This window comes from Scyliorhinus canicula, chromosome 15 (genome assembly GCF_902713615.1).
Source record: "Scyliorhinus canicula chromosome 15, sScyCan1.1, whole genome shotgun sequence".
Taxonomy (NCBI): Eukaryota; Metazoa; Chordata; class Chondrichthyes; order Carcharhiniformes; family Scyliorhinidae; genus Scyliorhinus; species Scyliorhinus canicula.
Window position 1 is genome coordinate 143,577,522 of NC_052160.1, and position 19,729 is coordinate 143,597,250.

General features: G+C 48.3%; 1 protein-coding gene across 1 annotated transcript in view; it reads right to left on the reverse strand.

Moving 5' to 3' along the window:
- Positions 1-14,677: 14,677 nt before the first annotated feature.
- The window catches only part of LOC119978192 (chitotriosidase-1-like), a 58,712-nt gene continuing 53,660 nt past the window's right edge, over positions 14,678-19,729 (reverse strand). The window contains exon 8 of the mRNA XM_038819621.1: positions 14,678-14,800. Within this exon, the coding sequence (XP_038675549.1) occupies positions 14,678-14,800 (123 nt within the window). The remainder of the gene's footprint in view (positions 14,801-19,729) is intronic.

A 19,729-nucleotide genomic window follows, 5' to 3' on the forward strand; every position in this document is an offset into this window, starting at 1 on the left:
TTCTATATGAGGCGCCCAGAATCATAACCGGGTGAAGTAATTATTTTACTTAATATACTATGCGGCCCTTTGTGAATTTTGAATTTCTGAATGTGGCCCTTGCACGGAAAAGTTTGCCCACCCCTGATCTATTCCCTTCATAATTTTATATGTTTCAATAAGATCCCCCCTCATCATTCTACATTCCAACAAATACAGTCCCAGCCTACTCAACCTCTCCTCATAATCCAACCCCTTCAGCTCTGGGATTAACCTAGTGAATCTCCTCTGCACACCCTCCAGCGCAAGTACATCCTTTCTCAGGTAAGGAGACTAAAACTGAACACAATACTCCAGGTGTGGCCTCACTAACACCTTATACAATTACAGCATAACCTCCCTAGTCTTAAACTCCATCCTCTAACAATGAAGGACAAAATTCAATTTGCCTTCTTAATCACCTGTTGCACCTGTAAACCAACATTTTGCGACTAATGCACTAGCATACCCAGGTCTCTCTGCACAGCAACATGTTTTAATATTTTATTATTTAAATAATAATCCCTTTTGCTGTTATTCCTACCAAAATGGATAACCTCACATTTACCAACATTGCATTCCATCTGCCAGACCCTAGCCCATACACTTAACCTATCCAAATCCCTCTGCAGACTTCCGATATCCTCTGCACTTTTTGATTTACCACTCATCTTAGTGTCGTCTCCAAACTTGGACACATTGCCTTTGGTCCCCAGCTCCAAATCATCTATGGAAATTGTGAAAAATTGTGGGCCCAACACTGATCCCTGAGGGACACCACTAGCTATTGATTGCCAACTCGAGAAACACCCATTAACCCCGCCTCTTTGCTTTCTATTAATTAACCAATCCTCTATCTATGCTACTACTTTACCCTGAATGCCATGCATCTTTATCTTATGCAGCAACCTTTTGTGTGGCACCTTGTCAAAGGCTTTCTGGAAATCCAGATACACCACATCCATTGGCTCCCCGTTATCTACCGCACTGGTAATGTCCTCAAAAAATTCCACTAAATTAGTGAGGCACGACCTACCCTTTCTGAATCCATGCTGCATCTGTCCAATGGGACAATTTCCATCCAGATGCCTCGCCATTTATTCCATGATGATAGATTCCAGCATCTTCCCTACTATCGAAGTTAAGCTAACTGGCATATAATTACCCACTTTCTGCCTACCTCCTTTTTTAAACAGTGGTGTCAGGTTTGCTAATTTCCAATCCACCGGGACCACCCCAGAGTCTAGTGAATTTTGGTAAATTATCACTAGTGCATTTGCAATTTCCCTAGCCTTCTCTTTTAGCACTCTGAGATGCATTCCATCAGGGCCAGGAGACTTGTCTACCTTTAGCCCCCATTAGCTTGCCCATCACTACCTCCTTAGTGATAACAATCATCTCAAGGTCCTCACCTGTCATAGCCTCATTTCTATCAGTCACTGGCATGTTATTTGTGTCTTCCACTGTGAAGACCGACCCAAAAAACCTGTTCAGATCCTCAGCCATTTCCTCAGCTCCCATTATTAAATCTCCCTTCTCATCCTCTAAAGGGCCAATATTTACCTTAGCCACTCTTTTTGGTTTTATATATTTGTGGAAACTTTTGCAATCTATTTTTATATTCTGCGCACGTTTGCTCTCATAATCTATCTTTCTCATCTTTATAGCTTTTTTAGTCGCTTTCTGTTGCCCCCTAAAGAAATGAAAATGAAATGAAAATCGCTTATTGTCACAAGTAGGCTTCAATGAAGTTACTGTGAAAAGCCCCTAGTCGCCACATTCCGGCATCTGTCTGGGGAGGCTGGTACGGGAATTGAACCGTGCTGCTGGCCTACTTGGTCTGCTTTAAAAGCCAGAGATTTAGCCCAGTGAGCTAAACCAGATTTCCCAGTCCTCTAGTCTCCCACTAATCTTTGCCACTTTGTATGCTTTTTCCTTCAATTTGATACTCCCTTATTTCCTTAGATATCCATGGTTGATATTCCCTCATTCTACCGTCCTTCCTTTTTGTTGGTATGAACCTTTGCTGAGCACTGTGAAAAATCGCTTGGAAGGTTCTCCACTGTTCCTCAGCTGTTCCACCATAAAGTATTTGCTCCCAGTCCACCTACCTTCTCTCATCCCATTGTAATTTCCTTTGGATTTGATTGGATTTGTTTATTGTCACGTGTACCGAGGTACAGTGAAAAGTATTTTTCTGCAAGCAGCTCAACAGATCATTCAGTACATGGAAGAAAACGGTATTAAACAATTCAAGAAAATACATGAGAATACATAATAGGGAAACACAAGATATACAATGTAACTACATAAGCATTGGCATCGGTTGAAGCATACAGGGTGTAGTGTTAATGAGGTCAGTCCATAAGAGGGTCATTTAGGAGTCTGGTGACAGTGGGGAAGAAGCTGTTTTTGAGTCTGTTTGTGCGTGTTCTCAGACTTCTGAATCTCCTGCCCGATGGAAGAAGTTGGAAAAGTGAGTAAGCCGGGTGGGAGGGATCCTTGATTATGCTGCCCGCTTTCCCCCGGCAGCACAGGTGTAGATGGAATCAATGGATGGGAGGCAGGTTCGTGTGATGGACCGGGCGGTATTCACGACTCTCTGAAGTTCCTTGCGGTCCTGGGCCGAGCAGTTGCCATACCAGGCTGTGATGCAGCCCGATAGGATGCTTTCTATAATGCATCTGTAAATGTTGGTAAGGGTTAATGTGGACATGGCGAATTTCCTTAGTTTCCTGAGGAAGTACAGGCGCTGTTGTGCTTTCTTGGTGATAGCATCGACGTGAGTGGACCAGGATAGATTTTGGTGATGTGCACCCCTAGGAATTTGAAACTGCTCACCATCTCCACCTCGGCTCCGTTGATGCTGACAGGGGTGTGTACAGTACTTTGCTTCCTGAAGTCGATGACCAGCTCTTTAGTTTTGCTGGCATTGAGGGAGAGATTGTTGTCGTTACACCACTCCACTAGGTTCTCTATCTCCCTCCTGTATTCGGACTCGTCGTTATTCGAGATCCGGCCCACTATGGTAGTATTGTCAGCAAACTTGTAGATGGAGTTGGAACCAAGTTTTGCCATGCAGTCGTGTGTGTACAGGGAGTAGAGTAGGGGGCTAAGTACGCAGCCTTGCGGGGCACCGGTATTGAGGACTATTGTGGAGGAGGTGTTGGTGTTCATTCGTACTGATTGTGGTCTGTTGGTCAGAAAGTCAAGGATCCAGTTGCAGAGTGGAGAGCCAAGTCCTAGGTTTTGGAGCTTTGATGTGAACTTGGCTGGGATTATGGTGTTGAAGGCGGAGCTGTAGTCAATAAATAGGAGTCTGATGTAGGAGTCCTTGTTTTCGAGATGCTCTAGGGATGAGTGTAGGGCCGGGCAAATGGCGTCTGATGTGAACTGGTTGCGACGGTATGCGAATTGAAGTGGGTCAAGGCGTTCCGGGAGTATGGAGGTGATGCGCTTCATGATCAGCCTCTCGAAGCACTTCATTACAACTGACGTCAGGGCCACCGGGCGGTAGTCATTGAGGCATGTTGCCTGGTTCTTCTTTGGTACCGGTATGATGGTGGTCTTCTTGAAGCAGGTGGGGGCCTCGGAGTGGAGTAGGGATAGGTTAAAGATGTCTGTGAATACCTCTGCCAGCTGGTATGCGCAGGCTCTGAGTGCACAACCAGGGATCCCGTCCGGGCCCATCGCCTTCCGTGGGTTCACTTTCAGGAAGGCCGATCTGACTTCGGAAACTGTGATGGTGGGTATGGGTGAATTATGGGCTGCTGGGGCACTCGACAGCGGATTGTTGGTTACCTTCTCGAACCGAGCATAGAATGCATTAAGTTCATCAGGGAGGGGTGCGCTGCTGCCAGAGATACTGCTCGGCTTCGCTTTGTAGCCCGTTATGTTGTTTAGTCCTTGCCACAATCGCTGAGAGTCTGTCTGTGACTCTAGCTTAGTTTGATATTCTCTCTTGGCATCTCGGATGGCTTTGCGGAGGTCGTACCTGGATTTCTTGTATCGGACAGGGTCGTCTGCCTTGAACGCCTCAGATCTGTCCTTGAGTAGGGAGTCAATCTCCCGGTTGAGCCATGGTTTCCGGTTGGGGAACGTACATACTGCTTTCTTTGGCACGTAGTCGTCCACACATTTGCTGATGAAGTCTGTGACGGTGGTGGCATACTCATTTAAGTTAGTCGCTGAGTTCTTAAATATAGACCAATCCACTGTCTCTGAGCAGTCACGTAAGAGCTCTTCTGTCTCCTCAGACCAGCACTGCACAACCTTCTTAGCTGGATTCTCCCGCTTGAGTTTCTGCTTGTAAGCCGGGAAAAGGAGCACAGTCTTATGGTCTGATTTCCCAAAGTGCGGTCGGGGGATGGAACGGTAGGCGCCCTTGATTTTTGAGTAGCAGTGGTCAAGAGTGTTGTCTTTGTTTAAGCACATGTTGTCTTTGTTTAAGCACAAAACACTAGTGTTTGATTTTACCTTCTCACCCTTCATCTGTATTTTAAATTCCACCATATTGTGATCGCTCCTTCCGAGAGGATCCCTAACTATGAGATCATTAATCAATCCTGTCTCATTACACAGGACCAGATCTAGGATCGCTTGTTCCCTTGTAGGTTCCATTACATACTGTTCGAGTAAACTATCGCGGATACATTCTATAAACTTCTCCTCAAGGCTGCCTTGACCGACCTGGTTAAATCAATCGACATGTAGATTAAAATCCCCCATGATAACTGCTGTACCATTTCTACATGCATCCGTTATTTCTTTGTTTATTCCCTGCCCCACCATAACGTTACTATTTGGTGGCCTATAGACTACTCTTATCACTGACTTTTTCACCTTACTATTCCTGATTTCCACCCAAATCGATTCAACCTCATCCTCCATCGCACCAACGTCATCCCTTACTATTGCCCGGATGTCATCATTAAATAACAGAGCTACACCACCTCCCTTACCATCCGCTCTGTCCTTCCGAATAGTTTGATACCCTCGGATATTTAACTCCCAGTCGTGACGATCCTTTAACCATGTTTCAGTAATGGCCACTAAACCATAGTCATTCACGATGATTCGCGTCATCAACTCATTTACCTTATTCCAAATACTACGAGCATTCAGGTAACGTACACTTATGTTGGCTTTTATACCTCTGTTTTGAATCTTAACACCTCAATCAGTAAACTCTCCTAAGTTATATTCCCTCTTAACTTTTCTCCTAATTTTCCTTGTCGTTGAACCCATATCTTCAGGTAACAACCTGCCGCGTCGCTTACCATTTAAATGTTTTTACTTTCCGTTTCATTCCTTTTAGTATTACTGGGCCTATTCACGGAGCTTCCCTCCGTCACTGCACCTTGTACTGTCGCCCTTTTCGATTTTTGACTATGGCTTCTCTGCCTTACACTTTCCCCCTTACTGCCTTTTGTTTCTGTCCCTGTTTTACTACCTTCCAACTTCCTGCATCGGTTCCCATCCCCCTGCCACATTAGTTTAAACATTCCCCAACAGTTCTGGCAAATAGCCCCCGAGTACATCAGTTCCAAGACTTTTGATAATGAAGACGAGAGCAAGAGATACGATGAAATCATTGAGTACTTTGCTCGGCATTGCTCCCCCAAAAAGAATGAAACATTTGATATAAACATTTTTCAAACGCGTACCCATAAACTAGGCAAATTGTTCGACAGGGCGCAGGTGTCAAAGACGGTCCACACCACCAGCAACACCATCTGGACTGAACAGTAGAATTGGAGGAAACTTCATGACCTCCTCAACGCGGCCAGGGTGAGTGTGCAGCACTGTGCCCCTGACACTAACCCCGCATCCCACACTTGTAACCCTACACCCCTCCCAACGCGCAGGGCGGCCAAATCCCCACCCTGCCCCACATGCCGGCACACATGTGGGCACCATGGCCAGGTGCCCTGGGTACTGAGGCTGCCAGCTGCCCACCCCCTGGGCTGCAAGTGTTGGACTGTCCAACATAGTCATTTTCTGTTAACCCCTGCCCCTTGGAGAAGGCCGCGCACAACTGCAGGGAGCAGGAGAAGACAGGAGGGGGACTGCCGGACCACCCCCCCGCATCCCCTCACCCGGCCCACGGTCTAAACCATGTATCCTGAATCGTGTCTTACAGGACCTGCCAGTGATGGGGCGGGTCCATTAGCCCCAGTCAGTGCCACAACTGGAGCCTCCCCATAAGCTGAGCAGTGACGAGGAGAGCAGCCCCTACACCAGCCCTCTGCCCGAGACTCGGAAACCGCGAAGCTGGGGTGGGAGGATGACAGATTTTCCATCACAGCCGTCTCCAACACCCTCCACCATCCTAGAGACACACATCTCAGTTGGGCAGTTTAGCGAAGAGGCTCATGGGACACTATGTGGTGCTCACCATACTGTTGCTTCGGTACAGCAGGTGGAGGTATGAACACCCAACAGGGCAGACGGTCGGAGGGCAGCCGACACAAGGAGCTCTCTGCTGTCCAGACGGGTCTCGAACTTCTGGAACAGACAGTCCCATTGATTGTAGAAATGCAGTCGCAAAGCCAGGGTTTGTCGGTGAGCATCCAGCACCTGCAGGTGCATCAGATGCAGTTGGAGGAGTCCAACCACGTGCAGGAGCAGGCGGTTGTGCCGACCATTCGTGCCACCCAGGCCAACACCGCACAGGTGGTGTCCATGGTGGAGGCATTGGGGCGATGGTTGTGGCTATGGATCGGCATGTCCAATGCCTGAGGCATTTTGTGCAGGTTCTGGCCAAGGTCCATGACAGGTTGCCGCCTCACGGGCAACCATGTCCCAAGTCACCTGGAAATTGCAGGGGTGCTCCTGAGCTTGGCCAAGCCACAGAAGATCACGGCTGGGAACGTCGGCGGCATTCCCCAGGCACTTGGCAGCGTGACACAGACACAGAGGGTGGTGGCCTAGTTCCAGAGGGAAATGGCACAGTCACTGGCTGATGTGACAAACCCAGGAGCTGGTGGCACAGTCGCAGCATGATGTGGCTATGTCCCAAACAGAGATGATCCACTCCCTATGGCAGAGACCAGAGCATTCCCCTTGGGCTGGCAGTGGTGGATGGTGGGGGGAGCTTCAGGGGTTGGCACCCCTCACACCTCAGAGCCATGGACTAGCCAGGACGCCATCAGGCACCCCGAGGAGGAGGAGGTGGATGGGGCCCATAATGGTGACTTCCACAGGGGAGGTGCTAGAACACGGCAGCATCTCGAAGTTCTCTCCCCCCTACCCCAACCCCTCTTGTCCCTGGTGCATCAGGTGGGTAGCGGACAGAATAGTGCAGCATCACGCCACCCAGGACATCTGAGCAGCAACCTGGCCGATCCAGACTCGGTCGCCCCAGAAAACACTCGCCAACAGGGACCCAGGTCACAGGCCGGGGATCACAGCAAGGGGCCTCCACTCCTGCTATCCCATTGGCACCGGAAACAGCAATAGGAAACCCAGCCCTGTCGACCCTGCAAATTCCTCCTTACTAGCATCTGAGGGCTTGTGCGAAGTTGGGAGAGATGTCTCACAGACTAGTCAAGCAACAGTCTGACATAGTCATACTCAGAGAATTATACCGTGCTGACAATGTACCAGACACCACTATCATCATTCTGAGGTTTGTCCTGTCTCAGCAGTGACACTACCCCAGCAGAGGCGGTGGCACAGTGTTATACAGTCGGGAGGGAGTTGCCCTGGGAGTCCTCAACATTGACCCATAGGGCAGCACGGTGGCGCAGTGGGTTAGTCCTGCTGCCTCACGGTGCCGAGGTCCCAGGTTCGATCCCGGCTCTGGGTCACTGTCCGTGTGGAGTTTGCACATTCTCCCTGTGTTTGCGTGGGTTTCGCCCCCACAACCCAAAGATGTGCAGGCGAGGTGGATTGGCCACGCTAAATTACCCCTTAATTGGAAAAAATGAATTGGGTACTCTAAATTTATCGGGAAAAAAAACATTGACCCATTAATTCAGGTTAAACATGGACAAGGAAACCTCCCACTGATTATCATGTACCATCTACCATCAACTGATGAATCAGTACTCCTCCATGTTTTTAAGTTTTAAAAACAAAATCCAATTAATAGGCAATTTAGCAACACCAGGCATGGCGGAACATGAGGTGCCAACCTGGTGAAGCTACAACACAGGACTACTGGTGTGCCAAACAGCATAAGCACCAAGTAATAGCCAGAGCTAAGCGATTCCACAACCAATGCATCAGTCCTGCTCCATCTAGCCGTGAATGGTAGTGGGCAATTAAACAACTCACTGGAGGATGAGGTTCCACAAAATCCTCAATGATGGAGGAGCCCAGCACATCAGACAAGGCTGAGGCATTCGCAACAATTTTCAGCCAGAAGTATCTAATGGATGATCCATCTCGGTCTCCTCCGGAGGTCCCCAGCATCACAGATGTCAGTCTTCAGCCAATATGCTTTACTCCATCTGATTTCAAGAACACTCAAGACGTTCAACACCATCCAGGACAAAGCAACGAGCTTAATTGCTCCCCCTTCCACAAATGTTCAAACCCCCTACCACCGATGAACACAGTGGCAACTGTGTGTTACAAGAGGCACTGGAGTAACTCACCAAGGTTCTTTCGACAGCACCTTTCAAACCCACAGCCACCACCACCTAGAAGGACAAGAGCAGCAGATACCTGGGAACTCCACCACTTGGAAACGACCCTGATTTGGAAATATATTGCCGTCCCTTCACGGTTACTGGGGCAGCATCTTCAAATCCCTCCTCAACAGCAGAGTGGGTGCACCTGCACCTCAATGTCTGCAGCTGTTCAAGAAGGCAGCTCACCACCACCTTCTGAAGGGCAACTGGGTGTGGGCAATAAGAGTTGGCCTAACCAGCAACACACACATCCCGTAAATTAATTAAAAAATATATATCAAGCAACGGCTCAAGGCAGTGGATACTGCAAAGGCTATGGAACATGACAATATTCCAGCTGAAGATTTGTGCTCCAGAACTTGCCACACCACTAACCAAGCTGTTCCGATACAGCTGTAACACTGGCATCTACTCGGCAATGTGGACAATTGCCCAGGTGTGCCCAGTGCTCAAGAAACAGAACATTCTAACCCAGCCAATTCCCGCCCGATCAGTCTACTCTCCATCATCAGCAAAGTGATGGAAGGAGGCATCAATAGTTCCATCAAGCAGCACTTACTCAGCAATAACCTGCTCACAGACACTCAGTTTGGATTCCGCCCAGGGTCAATCCGGTACCCGGTTGTCAACAGGGGTGTTTGAGGTACCACCCTACCAAGAGCCTGACCACCCAATGGTTACCAATGGCCTGGGAGAGCCACCCTCACCCCAGGTACCATTATGCCTGGTTCACGCTTGTGGAAATCAGTGCAAAACGGAACCATGGCGAGGCCATTAGTTCCCAGGCGTCAAGGGAATACGGCGCAGACATTATGTGAGCCTAATGGTTCACTTAAATATGTTAATCTGGATCTTGCCCAGTGAGGGCAAGATCCAAATCATGACGTGTCACGAGATTCTGTTAAGTCTCGCAAGGGCGTTTCGAACTTTGCAAATCGCGCGAGATTTAACGGCCTTGTCACATCACTAAGTTGGCCGCAACAAGGCCATTAAATTGGACCAATGTTTTGTTAAAATATTATACACTACAGCAATAGAAATCAGTTCATGTTTGGTAACATGACTCGATGGGCTGAATGGCCTCCTTCTGTACTGTATGTTCTATGTAATAATTTACCAGAATCAGATGCCAAGAACAGTCTTCAATGTATTGGCCAAAGGAAACAATCCTTCATTGCAGTAAGTTCCATTGTAATCATCCAGATCCAAGGCCCACAACATGGCACCTCCAAATCTGTTCTTCTTCACCCACTCAGCCTACAGATAAATAGACATAAAAGTATAACCAGAAAGTGTCAAACAAAGTTTTTTCTTGAAGATTTAGTCCTTTTCCTTCAAAAGATAAATGGTTGATATAAACAAACATAAGAACTGGGGGAAGAAGTGGCCCCTCGAGTCCTCTCCAGAATATTGAGGAGATCATGGCTGATCTTCCACTTCAACACCATTTTCTTGCACTATTCCCGTATTCCCGTTGATGTTTTCAATGTTTAGAAATCGACTGATCTCCCTCTTGAACTTGCTCAACAACTGAGCCTGCACAGCCCACTGGAGAATAGAATACTAGAGGAGAGCCTAGTGGAGGAGAGAACACTGGAGGAGAGAACACTGGAGGAGAGCCCAGTGGAGGAGAGAACACTGGAGGAGAGAACACTAGAGGAGAGCCTAGTGGAGGAGAGAACACTGGAGGAGAGAACACTGGAGGAGAGCCCAGTGGAGGAGAGCCTAGTGGAGGAGAGAACACTGGAGGAGTGCCCCCAGGAGGAGAGAACATTGGAAGAAAGAACACTGGAGGTGAGCTCACTGGAGAACACTGGAGGTAAGCCTACTGGAGCAAAGGACACTGGAGAAGAACCCACTGGAGGAGAGAACACTGGAGGAGAGCTGATAGGAGGAGAGCCAACTGGAGGAGAGAAAATTGGAGGAAAGAACACTGGAAGATCGCCCAGTGGAGGAGAGCCCACTGGAGGAGAGCCCACTGGAGGAGAGCCCACTGGAAGAGAGAACACTGGAGGAGAGAACACTGGAAGATAGCCCACTGGCGGAGTGCCCACTGGAGGAGAGAACATTGGAGGAAGGAACACTGGAGGAGGGAACACTGGAGGATAGAATATTAGAGGAGAGCCCACAGGAGGAGAGCCCACAGGAGGAGAGCCCACTGGAAGAGCATGCACTGGAGGAGATCTCAATGGAGGAGAGAGCACTGGAGAACCCAATGGAAGTGTGCACTGGAAGAGAGTGCCGTGGAGGAGAGAACACTGGAAGAGGGATCATTGGAGGACTGAACACTGGAAGAGAGCCCACTGGATGAGAGCCCACTGGGGGAGAACCCACTGGAGGAGAGCCAACTGGAGGAGGGCCCACTGGAGGAGAGAACACGGGAGGAGAGAAATCACTGGTGGAGCAAGCCGATTCGGAAGAAAACCTACTGGAGGAGAGAACACTGGAGGAGAGAACACCAAAGATTAATTACTCTCTGAGTGAAGAAATTCATCCTCATCCCAGTGCTAAATGACCTGCCACTTTCTCTGAGTCTGTGTCCCCTGGTTCTAAACACCGCAGCGGTGAGATATCATTGAATAACTGGGTTTGTGTTGAGGGGACCTGGGAAACCTGCCTTCCCGACCATCCTGCTGGATAATGGTGGGTCAGCATCGGCCCAGAGAATGTCAGAGAGTCATTTTGAATTTCTAGTCAATCTGGCACCAATAGGATTGCACTCTGTTCCAGATTAAATCAGGACTTACTGGCACGGACACCTGGAGCTGCTGGCGGAGTCTCGCGATGTTGGAGCAGGAACTGCAGGTGGCTTCTCTCCAGGTTGGAACCTGCAGCTCCTGAGTTCAACATCGGGAGGTTCCATCTTCAGCTCGAGCTCCAACATCGAGAGATGAATTCGATCAGAAATCGTTTTGAGCAGAATTCTCCGTTTGGGGATTATGGGCAAAGCCGTGTGTTTCTTTGCCGCGCACCATTTACCACCAGCGGGAAACACTCTGCCCACTGGTTATCAATGGGATTTCCCATTGTGACCATCCCACTCCACCCGGAAACCCACAGAAGCGAGTGCGATGCCGGTGGGGACAATGAATTGCACTAACCGGAGAATTCTGGCAGCTGTTCTCCCGGCACAGTGGCAAAGTGCTTAGCGCCACTGCCTCACAGATCCAGGGACCTGAGTTCAATTCCGGTCTTGGTGACTGTGTGGAGTTTGCTTTTTCTCCCCGTGTCTGCGTGGGTTTCCTCCGCTTGCTCAGGTTTCCTCCCACAGTCCAAAGATGTGCAGGTTAGGTGGATTAGTCATAATCAATTGCCCCTTAATAGCCAAAAGTTGAGATGCGGTTGTGGAGCAGTGGACCAGCGGACTGTTCTTTCAGAGGGTTGGTGCAGACTCGATGGGCCGAACGGCCTTCTTCTGCACTGTCGGAATTCTATGGTTCTTTGTTCTACTGTCAGAGCTGTTTTGCCCTGGCATTGGGAGGGTGTCCAGAAGCGATTCAGTCTCCTTTGACATGTAAATTTATGCATGGTGGAGATTGCAAGGGATTCTGTTACAAACTGCTACTGGGCCAACATTCGGAGCAGGCGGCCTATTAGGTCCGTGGCGGTCCCCACTTCACCTCGCAGTGCAGATCCTGCCACCCCCTGATATCTTTCCCTCACTCCACCATGGGAAATTCTGGGTCACCCCCCCCCCCCCCCACTACAGAACGCACGTATGAGAGTGACCCAAACTCCTCATGACCCCTCACAGAGACCCCCTCACAAAGACAAGAGATTCCCCATCAGAGACCCCACCAGAGCTGCTCACCCAGCCTCGCACATCAGAGACCCTCATCAGAGACCCCCATAGCAGGGAACCCCACATAGCAAGGTGCACGCCCCCCCCCCCATAGCAGGGAACCCCACATAGCAAGGTGCACACCCCCCCCCCCCCCATAGCAGGGAACCACCAATATTAGAGAACCACAATCTCAGCAATCCCCATCAAAAATATACTTCATAACAGAGACCAGCCATAACTGAAACCCCCCCCCCCCCCCCCCCCCCCCCACCAAAACAGAGATCAGCTATACCCATTAGTCACCCCTGGAAGAGCAATACAGACAGAAACAGTGTAAATAAACACTGCTTATAGACTCACCTCTCCCTTGCTCGAGACATATATCTCACAACAGGGACCTCCAATAACAGAGATTGCCCCCCATATCAAAGAACCCCCCCCCCCGTGATATTACTCCTGTCTGGAAGCTAAAGAGTAGTCCAGACACAGTGGGAACAAAAAAAATCACTCCTTCAAAACTAACCTGTCCCTTGCAGCTGATGCCTCAGGCAGAGACAGTGGTAACTTCATAGAAAGCGAAAACCACGGGCCAGAAACTCCACCGCCCATCACCCACCACCAGTAGCGAAGGTCTCGATATGGCAGAGAATCCAGTGTCGGCGAAGAAACAGGATTGGTTCCAATGTTCCAGTCTACTGTTGGTGGTGGCATCAAGGTTCGTGCCCCGCGCAAACGGGAGGATGCAGACTCATTATTTTGACTCATTTGCATCCTGCTGCTGGCGCAGGGGTGCGGACCTCGATGCCACTGCCAGCAGGGGAACGGAGCATTGGTAATGGGCACCAATCCTGTTTTTACCTGACGCTGGATTTGCCGCCACATCAGGAATTCTACGACAGGCATGGCAACAGAGTCCAGTCCATCATAGCTTACAATAATGATTGATTCTCTTGCTGATCAGGAATACTTATTGTTGCTTGAGTAAATCATGGTGGAGGGCATTCTTCTGTTCAACACAAATACATTTTGCTGAATCTCAGTTCCGCAGTCACACAAGTTCTCGAGATCCGACACTCTCAGCGCTTCCATCTATTACCCCATATTATATCCTGTTCATAGATCTTAGAATTTAAAGTGCAGAAGGAGGCCATTCGGCCCATCAACTCTGCACCAGCCCTTGGATAAAACACCCGACTTAAGCCCACACCTCCACCCTATCCCCGTAACCCAGTAACCCCATCTAACCTTTTTGGACATTCAGGGAAATTCAGCATGACCAATCCACCTAACCTGCACATCGTTGGACTGTGGGAGGAAACTGAAGCACCCGGAGGAACCCACTGACACTGGGAGAACGTGTAGAGTTCACACAGACAGTGACCCAAGCCGGGAATCGAACCTGGGACCCTGGTGCCGTGAAGCAACTGTGCTAACCCTGTGTTACCGTTGCCCACAGCTTATTACAATAACGATCTGCAAAGTCTATTTTTGTATCCAATCCAAAATACAAATGTGGTCATCGCAGACAGTGAAATATGGAACTGGTCTATCACATCACATGGAGTGTGGAATGGGTCATACAACATGAAATGAATGTGGAGAACAACAAGAGTGACCAACTGCTGGATGTCCCTTTGTTGTAATATTGATGTCACATTCAGAAATGAGAGAGTCATCACTGGACAATCCATTTCACCAGAAAAAAATGATTTTCTTCAGCCTCTGCTGCAGCTGGGAAAAATTAGCCTTGTTCTTTACTTTGTACCAAAATGATACACCACAATCAGTGTTTTCTTGGCAGTGAACAGAACCACTCTAAGTTGATGATTGATAAAAACTCCATTGAAATTATTGAACTGTGACAATTTTTTATTCATTCACGCAGGGCTAACATGTATTGCCCATCCCCAAGGACATTGGTGTGGATTGAGTTACATGTCGGCCAGACCTGGTAAGGACAACGGATTTATGTCCCTAAAAGACATGAGTGAGCCAGATGAATTTTTCCGACAATCACCAATGGTTTCATAGTTATCATTGGACTTTTTGATTCCACAGTTTTATTGAATTCAAATTTTACCATCTGCCCTGGTGGGATTTGAACATGTCCCTGGGTCTCTGTATTACTATTCCCGTGACAATACCACTCTGCCCCTACACATCTCTGATGCTATTAATGAACTGTAAACTGGATACTTAGAGAATATGTGTGAAATTATAGAGATAAATTCAAAACTCATACTTTGGTTTTGAAGCTCTCACGATCATCAAATCCGACCCATTGATTACCCTTGAATGCATAACGAACCTTCTGATCCACAATGTATTTAATGGTGGCATTTTTCAAAAATGGACAGACCTGTCAATCAAAACCAACAAGTACAAATTAATGTAGTTCTCACATAGGTTCAATCACTTTGATATTTTAATCCAATTCTATCCATAATAAACAAATACAATTTCTAATCATAGAAGGAGAAGAATGTCAAATTGTCAAATGAAAGCCTGCAACAAATTGCTACTGAGTCTGAAATGTGTGTGGAATTATCTTTTCTACGTTGACAGTGAGGATCAGGAAGAGATCAGGCATGATCTGATTGGATGACGGAGCAGACAGGAGGGGCTGAATTGTCAACTTCTGCTCCGAATTCCTATGTTCCCATCTTCCTATTAATCACAAAGGAAGGGAACAGTTATCCTCCCGGCAATTCCTTTCCAAAGGCACAAACTGTAGACTTTATGGGCGAGCATCACTGGAAATATTTCCAGATGTGGTAGTGAGCGAGAATTGCCACGAGCTTCCCGCCGCTCGGCTCAGTGAGGCCAACAACGCAATTCAACGCTAATTGGTTCTCTTAATGAGAACCCAATGGGCTTCTTGCCGAAAATGAAGGCTCGCCAGCTGATTCACCGGCACCGTGCTCGTCAGGCCCCCGCTAACAAGGTCGAGCAGCACTTCAGCTGCACTTGCTCAGCCAACCCCAGCCAGCTCGCAATAATGGTGCCGAGGAGACCAACCCAAATATTCGGAGACGCTGGCCTAGGGAAGTTCCGAGATGTGCTGCCGACAAATGTGTTGGGCACCTCTGACCTCAGAGCCCCCAAACGATCCACGGCAGGGGCAGTAAAGCCCGTAGGATTACTGAGGGCCCCGGGAGAGGGGAGGGAGAGGGTGGAGGGGTTTGGCACTGTTCGGAAAGTGGGAAATTGTGAAACACATTAACCACCTCTTTGCACAATGAGTATGGTGCCTGTCACTTTCTTCTGCAATGTGGGCTGACCTCCGAATCCTTGGCCCATCTCTCCAGGCATCTCCCCCTCCTCGTGCAGTCACACACCCTCCAGCCATGTCCCATCCCCCGTGTGTTCGGATATGGTTGTTGTTTGTTTGGTGTTGCCTCCCACAGTGTTTAGGCAGAGTGTCCAGGCATCTAGGTGTGATTGGGATGCTGGGCAATGGTGCACCTACCCATGGGAATCCACTTGGATTATGTGAAGTGCTCACTTAACCACGATTGCCAAGTCCCTGTCGGCAATAGCCTTCAGCCACACAGCCAGAGGCCTCGCCAGTTGTTTTATAGGTGGTTGGTGAGGCAGATGGGCAGGGTCAAGGGATGCCCTCGGAATGGGTAAATGATCCAAGGGCTGGCATGGTGGCACCGCGAGCCGTTGCTTCCCCTGCACCCCCCCCCCAACTCTCCTATGACAGCCCACCCCTGCGGTATCTCCCCTCACCCCGATCCGAGGGTTCCTCAGCCCCCACCGAGCAGTTAAGGTGGCAATCGCAGCACCCTCCGGCTCTTTGCCTGTGAGCAAAGACGGCTACTCACCTCCTCGGCTCCCCATAGCAGCCCTTCTGCCAGATTCACTTTTTTCAAAAGGAGTAATAATCGGCGCCACCGTGAGCACTCGCCGGGGAAGCTGCAAATGACAGGAGCTTTGGATGTGGGGTGGCTCCTGTAAATTGTACGGAAATTGGGCTGAAGTGGTGCTAATTGGTTTATTGCGTCACGACGTTGAGATCCCGATTTTGCCTGAAGGGAGCAGGCCATTTGCCTCACAAACTGTTTGGCGCCCGGCGCAGTCCTTGTTTTTGCCTTCTCCCGCTATTCACTGGCCTCATTTCTCTTGAGCGAGAGTGTAACGAGGCCAATGAATTGGGCTTTATGAATGAGCTCAGCTCCGTATAGTATGAAAATATTTTTTTCACTTTCTGTAATAGATATCATGCAGATATATATATATGCACACACAGATATAGGGCTGGATTCTCTGCCACTCACTGTCAGTAGCGGAGTACCCGATGTAGCGCAATAAACTAGATTGGCGCTATCCCGATGCCCCCCTCCCGACTGGTGGGGGTCTCTCTTATAAGGATGGTTTCTGCTGGGGGCGGCTGCAATGGGGGTCACTGTTGGTGGGTTGGTGGGGGGGGGGGGGGAGGAGGGCGTGAGGCGGTGGGATTTGGGTGTCGGTGTTGTGTTGCGGTGTGGGAGGTTGCCAGCCTCTTTGGGCCTTGCTATCAGGCCGTCCACTCAACATAAACCCCGCCCTCCTGGAAGGAATAGTGCCATCACTGTTGGAGATGCAGACACAGCAGAACAGATGCCAATGGCTTTCTGATCTGCTCACACTTTTCACACTCAGCTTCTACCTCCGGGAAAAATCTGCTCATCCAGGCCATCTTCATGTGAGTCCTGTGTGCTACCTTGAACTGGATGAGGATTATCCTCGCACAGGATGAAGTTGAGTTAATTCGGTGCATGATCTCACTCCAGATCCCTCCCCTCCAAGTGGATTCCCAACTCTTCCTGCCATTTCTTCCTTATTTCTTCCATCGGCGCCGTATTAGTTCCCAGTAGCCACCCATAAATGCCTCCAATCTCTTTCCCTCCCAAGTGGATTTTGACCTGAGATGGGTGTTGTTCGAGTGGAGTTAAAGATAGTGGTTAAGGGTATTGTTTCACTGTACTGTTAAGCCTTGGTTAACTGGCAATTGAAAGCTATTTGTCTTTATGATGTTAAAGTTAGTAATATCATGTGAGTAATAAAGTTTGTTTTAATCAACCCTATCCCTATATGTGTGTGAAATTACTACTGGAGCGCTCACAGTCCTGTAAACTGAATAAAATATTTGGGTATCTGTCCAGTAGCCTAGCAACTGTTGGAATCTGGATCGGGATCACAACTTTACAATATTACTTTATCACCTGTGCTGGAGATTATGATAGCACAGTGGGACGATATGGGAAGCACTGAAATGTAGCATTTGCTGTTTATCTGAATGCATGGTGATAATTTGACACACATTCTGCTTCCACACACCTGGCGAACTCCACGAGCAGATTGAAGAATAGTGACCCTGCTCCCAATGATGGTCCATCAATTCATTTAGGAAAATCAGACCATTGTGTCGTCGAGGAATTTTACATTATTTTATGCATTTCTTTTCATGACATTTATAACCTGTCAGGTTTGGCTCCGTTAGCAACACTCTGAGGCCAGAGGCTGTGGGTTCCATGTCAAATGCAGCACCTGATGAAGGCTGAAACTCTTGATTTACTGAGAGGCCGCCATGTTGTTAGCAGCCCTACCCTCAAATGAGATGTGAAAATAAATCCTTATCTGCATTTTCAGAACATTAAGTTCATCTCAACATTCCTGTGAACAACATCATTGGAACTGATTACATGGATATTCATGTCATTGGTATTTCTGGGATTCTTCACTGTATTTGAAGCACATTGTGATGTCTCTGTGACCTGTTATAAAGTGAGATCAAAACCTAGAATTTCCCTGAAGGTGTCCCTCATCTCCACTCATAGCATTAGTGGATGATTTACAAGATTACTGGAGGAACTATGGACGGCATGGTCGCACAGTGGTTGTTTCACAGCTCCAGGGTCCCAGGTTCGATTCCCGGCTTGGGTCACTGTCTGTGTGGAGTCTGCACTTTCTCCCCGTGTCTGCGTGGGTTTCGTCCGGGTGCTCCGGTTTCATCCCACATGTCCTGAAAGAAGTGCTGTTAGGTAATTTAGACATTCTAAATTTCCCCTCTGTGTACCCGAACAGGCGCCGGAGTATGGCGACCAGGGGCTTTTCACAGTAACCTCATTGCAGTGTTCATGTAAGCCTACCTGTGACAATAAAGATTGTAAAAAAACTGTGGAAATGTTTAATGTGTAATTTCAATGCGAGTTTCTTTTGAAGTTGCAATGAGAGTTCAGGGAACCATAGTGATTTGATGATGATCTGATTAATCAGCATCAATGCAACTGAAATGGTGGCTATGTTGAGTTTATTCGGTGTCTGAGACAGAATATAACTCACAGGTTGTACGGTAAAAGAGTCAGCTGGTGCCAATCAACATATAAAGATTTACTCGATTTTAGAAACAGTAAATCCCCATTTTAAGTGTCACCCTATAAAAATGGCTTCATTTAAAGTGCTTTATTTTTATGTCCAGTTCCAACTAAATTGCAACGTTCCCAGTTTTAGGGTGTGTGAGAAATGTGATCAATCTCGACACGGTGTCACCAGAGTGCGACTGAGCCCAGTGATCCCTGTGTGCATCCTGGGTTCTGACCATTTGGTTCTTTCTGTGCATTCGAGAGCTTTTGTTTCGCTGGACTTTCAGGTTCTCCCCCCCGCCCCCCTCCCCCCCGGCGTACTAAACTAAGCTTCATTTTCAAACTTTTTTTGCTGCACCCAGTGCGAATTGAGGAACTCTGGACTTGTTTTTGAAATAATTCTCCACTGTGCTGTATCCGACAGGTATAGCACGGTTCCACAAACTTTGTTTTTCAAATTGCTTTGCTGCTGGTGCAGCACATACCTGACTAAAAGAGTTCTTTGCTGTACAAAGGTACAGCTCTGCACTTTACTGTACACCAGTGCTTCTCAAAGTGTGGTACGCGTACCGGCACCGGTACGCGAGCCATCGTCTGCCGGTGCTTGGAGTGTTTCCAGAAAAGAAAGAGACAGTAATCCTGGATTGGCTTGTTTCGCTCACCGGTCCCTGGCACATTGAAAAAAAAAAACTGCCGGTCCTCCACATCAGATAGTTTGAGATGCACTGCTGTACACAACGTGTATTTGAAGAACCTGTTGCAGAATGAAGCCTCCAAGCATGCCAGTAATTTTAAAGTCACTTACTGTATTGTGGAGTATTTCAGACTGTAATGTTATATTATTATGGGCCAGGGTTTAGAGACCACCAAAGTATATCATGGAGTTCACCTGATCCACAACTTTTAATAGATTTTGGTTATGGGGGGGCACAAAGGCC